The sequence below is a fragment of the Haemaphysalis longicornis genome, unplaced genomic scaffold (assembly GCF_048455015.1).
Source record: "Haemaphysalis longicornis isolate Haplotype H1 unplaced genomic scaffold, Haemaphysalis longicornis Haplotype H1 scaffold_1, whole genome shotgun sequence".
Taxonomy (NCBI): Eukaryota; Metazoa; Arthropoda; class Arachnida; order Ixodida; family Ixodidae; genus Haemaphysalis; species Haemaphysalis longicornis.
Window position 1 is genome coordinate 436,139,413 of NW_027526203.1, and position 6,313 is coordinate 436,145,725.

General features: G+C 48.3%; 1 protein-coding gene across 1 annotated transcript; it reads right to left on the bottom strand.

The window, feature by feature from the left end:
• Nucleotides 1–2,971: 2,971 nt before the first annotated feature.
• Nucleotides 2,972–4,854, bottom strand: LOC144155793 (uncharacterized). Its single transcript, XM_077687451.1, has one exon. It carries the CDS (start codon nt 4,681–4,683, stop codon nt 3,271–3,273), a length of 1,413 nt encoding a protein of 470 aa, XP_077543577.1. The 5' UTR covers nt 4,684–4,854; the 3' UTR covers nt 2,972–3,270.
• Between the last annotated feature and the right edge of the window lie 1,459 nt (nt 4,855–6,313).

Here is a 6,313-nt window from a genome sequence, read left to right on the forward strand (position 1 = left end):
TTGAGGGGTGTACGACACTGGGGGAAGGGGGGGGGGGGGGGGGGGGGCTAAAAATGAATTTGTGGCTACGTCACTGCCTCCTTTTATGTCATACCAGTCATACTGCGAAAAAAGCGGATATCACCTGCTGATGCACAGCTGAAACGAGCCTGGTTTTATTTAGTGGTTGAGTGCAAAAAGCAGCATTGCATGTTTTGAAGGAATGCAAGAAGGAAAGAGAGAGATTGCCTCATCACTACTGAACAAAGTGTAAACTTGTGTTGACACTGTATTCTTGAGGAAGGTGCCGATTGCAATGCAGACTGCCAAAAAAGGTACTATACAGTGCAGGTGACAAGCCAGGAAAACCTACTGCAGAGACACAAGGCACACTTTAAAGTGGCTGTCATCAATATAAGAAATTATTTTCACAGGCATACCCATTTGCTGTTGTCCCAGGAAGCTGAGGACATTTAACGGCTCTCTAAATGCTTCAGAATGGTGAACACAGGTTCGAAAGAATTCCTGGTGGAACGTGGAACGGTGGGGGTCTTAAAATTAGTCTCGGACTCGGAATCCCCAGACTCGGGTAGTCCGGGGATTCCCCAAAGCCATAGGGATGCATTTCGAATGCCGTACTGCTTCTCGGGGAGTCTGCGGCGAGTCCGAGACTAGTATATCAAAGAGCCCCACTGTTAGGCGACCGAATTGTGTCCACAACAATTCCAGGCAGGAGATATGGGACACTGTACGCCCACTGAGCCCCAAGTGTCAATGCCACAGTCAATGCAATGGGCCACCACAAAAGGTAATGCAATGGAGAATGCAACAAGTGTTCCAAAAGCACCAATAAGGTTCGAATAGGTCGGCAAGGGCAGTGCAATGGCTTTTGTCATGCTTGAATTGCAGCAGCAGGTTGCTGTTATTTTGCAAACGTATTTTTATACCTAACTTCTTCACACTTCTACTTTTGTTCCTTTGTTGGTTGAAATGAATCTTTTGAGTGACTCCCCTTTACAGTAAATCTCCCTCATAGTGAACAGATAGCTTGGTCCTGGCTGGTTTATTATGAGTTCATACTGTGTGTGTACGTGCGGAGTATTGTAACAGCCTGCGATATTCCCCCTTATCTGAGGCATGCCGCAAAGCTGGAAGGTCCCTCTCTTCCTCTCACCGCAGTGCAAGTGCGCTGCCTGTTCTCTCCAATGCGACTGGTCTGACCGGAGATGGCTGGTCCAGCGGCGTGGGCAGGGGTGCACTCTCTTTCTTGGACTTTAAGCTGACTACCGGAGCAAAGATAGGAGCCTTTGCTGCCACTTGCCTTTCCCTGTCCCTCGCGAAAAGTTGTGCCCTCACACAACTTTTCTGGCCTGGCCAGTTGGTCTTGCTCGGTGAATTGACGTGCCCAGCCAAGTTTTATTGGGAGTCCAATAAACGTCGGTGTTGGCGACTGTGTTCCGTCTACTCCTACCTGTTCTCTAGCAAGGCTATCATTGCAACCTAGGTCCAAAGGTGGGCTAGGTTGCTTTAAAAACCCTACCCGCAATTGGCCGTGTTGGGCATCAATAGTGGGTACGATTCCTAGTGAGCATACCCCTGTCCATGCAGCCAGACCAGCCATCTCCAGTCGGTCGAGTCATGTGGGAGGGAATACACAGCACACTTGACCTGTGGCAGGCACCGGTAGGAGGAGGGACCTCCCCATATCACCTTTGCGACATGCCCTGGGATCGCAGGCCTCTGCGATTCCAACGATTGTACGCATGTATGTGGTGCATTTGTGTGCGTGCATATATATGTATGTATATAAACACACACACATACAATGTACAGAGATAGGCATTCTTAAAAATCCTTAAAGGGACAGAACTGATTATTGTGGAGTGCACGCTCTCTATTCCAAATAAATGGGTATCACTTAAAACACCTTTAACTGGTACGGTTAGTGAGTCGTGCATAAACTTACTTTTAACTGCACACGAGACGAAAAGAGGTACTTACAAACTTGTCCCCAGCTAAAACAATAATAAAATCCAGTCTTCCCTATTCCTTTATGCAGTCTTCGAATAAGGCATTGAAACTGACAGAGCTGTTGGTATACGTATATGGTGCCACCTTTCAGACTTATGTCAAACTAAACTGAAACCATTGTAACGAATTTATTTTGAAATTCCTTATAGGTTACCCCACTATACAAAACGGTGGCTTTCATTTGGGCTAGAGGACAAATACTCCACAAAAATTGGTTGGCTGTCCCTTTAAATAAATTTTTAAATGTTCAGATGTGTCACCAAAGTTTTCTGCTCAATATAATTACATTCTAGCTCATATTGCAACAAAGTGCATAAAAGGTTGTAGCATTCAATATATTTGGTATTGTGTTGTACTGACTACAAACCAGTTTTAGGAGCTAAGCTGGCTTAAAAAATGGTTAACTTGACATTTGTTTTGGCCACATAAGACTTCCTCTGATTTTGCAGTGCAAAAACGTTTCCCCAAAGAGCAATTTCACAAAGAATTAACGAATATCTTGTCATAAAATTTAAGGCTGTTATTCTCCCACTTGGTACCTGCATGGAAGCATAGCCCAACTGCAAAAATAGATCTTGCCCTTCTCTCCTAAATTTTTGTTTTCTCAGCCAATTCTTGAACGCCCCATGTATAAACACGTGTACAGTCATCCACTGTCTTAGATGGAGCAAAGTTTTATGCACTTTTCGTCATCTCCTGCCTTGAAGTAAGGTAATTTAGCCATAATTGCTGCGTTGCTGTTAAGTTCAAGGGGTCACTTGGTACTACACATTCACTTGAACAGTGTTTCGTCAGCATTTTTGGGATATGCCATGCTAAAGTCAAATCTGCTGCTCCAGCTAAGCGTGTGGGTGACTGTACAATGTGGAACTGGTTTTGCCGCACACTAGCAAAGTCGAGGAAAGTATACACACAAAAAAAAAATGTATAGAAGAAAAAACAACGAATGCTGAACTGTTAATAGAAGAGAGGTTAAAACAGATTTATTTAATAAAGTTTGGTAGCTGTGATACAGTGCAACTGCACTGTACCTTAATGACTTCTCACTTGTCATTTGGCGCACCAGGAAACATACCGAAAGAATGAGTTCAGTGCACTGAAACAATCAAAAACTGTGGTGCAGATGCATCCTGTTGCCACAGGTGTACATGAAAATGCAGAGAAATGTAATGCAAATTCGTTTACAAATCAAAACACTGGACAATGGTCAAGAATATGACCAACAGTAAGGACACCTTAAAAGTGAAGGGCAGTTCTTGTCTAGGGAAATGGTAGTAAGCCTTCCAATTTGTAATCCCTAAGAGGCCAGAAGAGCTCACTGGGGCTAGGCAGCTCATGCCACTCTCTCCAGTGCCACGAATCGGAGCGGTCTGGCTGCATTGCCCGAGGCTCAGTCTGACGGCTTGGATCAACTGCACTACGCACAAACACGGTCACTGCATGGTAACCTATAGTCTGCTCCACAGTGTCAACAACCGAGCACACCTTCAGGTCACAAATATCCATCGCTACACTTTCCAAGACTTCCCTTTTCGCTGCTTCTTCCCATGTTTCCCCAAACTCTATTTCCCCACAGGGAACCTGATACAAGCCTCCGCCGAGAAATTCCTTCCGTCTCCCCAGAACCACGTGCCCTGGCTTTGATTTGTCTGTGACAAAAACAGCGACTTGAGCAAATGGTCGCCTCTTCGGCACGTGTGGCAGCAGTCGCCGATGCTGTTGCCATAGGGTGCACAGCGTCTTTTCAGCCGCACTCTTGGGCTCTATGCAGTAACGCTCACGCAAGAATTGAACCAGCGAGCCCAACAAAAGCGCACCATCCTCCATGTTTAGCAGCTCTGCTTCTCTGACCAACAACTCCTGCAGGCCGCTAAACAAATGCTCCAGAGGGCCTTTGAATTTCTGTATCGACTTGAGTTGGCCCTTCAGCTCCGCGCAAAGCAGCATGTACTTTTGTAGAGGCGTGTCTTTCGAACCCGGTGCAATACGGCGGGTTTGTGCTGTAGGCTTTCGCTGCGGGCTTACTGTTGCAGTCTTCCGTGGCGGGACGGGAACGGCGACGTTTGTTGGTGTTGCCGCCACTGTTCCTCCTTCCTGCACAAGCGCTTCAGGTCTTGGCTGCTCTTCGGACAAATCTGCGCGAACCGTACAGTTCTCGCTCGCCGCAGCTGACAGTCCAGGCGTGTCCTGGGAATGTGGCGCTGAATGCTTCAGTAGCGATACTCCTTGTGGCTTTGCAACTCTCACGACAGTAGGCGGTTTAGCTTTTGGCGACGGCTGCTCACAGTGCAACACCGTAGACAAATAGTCGTGATCCGCCATCATATGGTGAACATTCACTGGCGTAAAAAGAGTGGGCACTGCATCCGGTGTTAAGCGGCTGGAACCGGCGCCCGATTCAAACTGGGATGCTGTGAAGTGCAGGACGCACAAGTAATTGTTCAGGCAGACGTCCACCAAAGACGTACCAAGCAGCGCCCGGTTGCCGCAGTTACCGACCCATTGCTCACAACGTGCGGCATCTCTTGGGAACCTGTAGAAGCGCACAGATTGGGCACTACTGTCACCGATGCTGTTGCCGCTGCTAAAATTGCGGCACGTGTTGGACGCACAATATATTGGCCGGTCGGCAGTTGCCAACAAGGGTTCACACTCATCGTCGTTTCGGGCCATTGGATGACTGCAGGACGTCACATCGGAAAGAGACTTTGACTAAACTGTATAAGTTTAACTCTACACACCACACGTTTTCAATTTGAGCACAAAGGTACACACAAGTAGAAGCGGCGTCGACGTAGCTTGCCTACGGAATCGGATACGGATACATGCGGATATGGATTACCAGAGTTGCCAGTTGCGTACCAGGATCTCCCTTTTTGAAAACGCTTAGTGAATAAAACGATCCAAACGAGCTGCCAAAAATTGAGCAAAAACAGGGTAAACTCAAGGGTTGATGTATGGGCGGGAAAAACAAATGCTCACAAAAACTAACTTCAATTTTGCAATTTTGTTACCGTTTTTTTTTTGACAATTAAAACTGGCAACGACCATGAATGTTTATAAATACCAAAAAATACGTTTCGGCTCCCGTAAAGAGCCTTGTTCTGCTTGAATAACAAACAAACAAACAAACCAATAATTATAATAAGTAAAAACACCCGCCGCGGTGGCTCAGTGGCTAAGGCGTTGCGCTGCTGAGCACGAGGTCGCGGGTTCGATTCCCGGCCGCGGCCGCCGCTTTTCTGATGGAGGCGAAAAGCAAAAACGCCCGTGTGTACGAGATTTCGGCGCACGTTAAAGATCCCCAGGTGGTCAAAATTAATCCGGAGCCCTCCACTACGGCGCGCCTCATCGCCTGCGTTGCGTCGGTGCGTTAAACCCCACAATCAATCAATCAATAATAAGTAAACAAATATATAACCAAGCAAATATTTATTCAAGTAAATAAAAAATGTTCATTATTACTCCTCCGAATCTGAAAAATAATTCCCTGAACTCTTGCGATGGTAGCGTTACTGTGCGGCGGCCGGCCAAAACTCTCGCGTCGTCTGCTACACACGCGAACTGCGTTGCGGCGCGGAGCGGTCTCTTCGATTTGGCTTGCACTGGCTGCACTAGTTCCGAAAAGTGCCGCAGCGGTGCCGACTGGTGTCGCGCGCGTGCAGCGCCGGTTCAGGAAGTGCAGGTGCAGCCGCGACACTAGCGCGCACCGGATACAACCAAAACGAGGACACAAGTGTAGGCCTGCAGCAGCCGGGACACGCGAACTTGCGCCTCCAAGATCGCAAGCATGGATCGGCTGTCAGACAGGGCACTTTTCGAAGCTGCCGCGCAGCTGCTCGACTCCGACAGCGACGAGTGCAGTGACAGTCCGTGGAGCGACTCTGACGACGAGTTCGACACCGTGTGCGTTTCCGTGGCGTGCGCGTTGGTACGCGAAGATGCGAATCGTGTGCCTGGCTACGAGCACGTTGTCAGTAGGTACAACGAACAAGAGTTCAAAAGGCTGTTCAGGCTGTCGAGGGAGACGTTTGATTGCCTGAGCTCCAGGTTCAGCGCTTCGGCCTACTATCCGAGCGCAGTGCAAGGCCGGCAACAAATCTCGGCTCAGAAGACGTGCCTCATTGCGCTTGTGTACCTCGGCTCGCAAGTGTCGATGTATGCGATCGCAGACAAGTTCGACGTGACGGAGTCGTCGGTGCATGCCTGCGTCACAAGGGTCATTCACTTCCTCCACGCAATTAGCGCTGAAGTCATCAGCTGGCCAAGTAGCGTGGAGGAAGTGACACGCATCAAGGCCGGG

What these genes read in the sequence shown, in the direction of transcription:
- LOC144155793 (XM_077687451.1), bottom strand. Translation starts at nt 4,683, where the DNA reads ATGGCCCGAAACGACGATGAGTGTGAACCCTTGTTGGCAACTGCCGAC.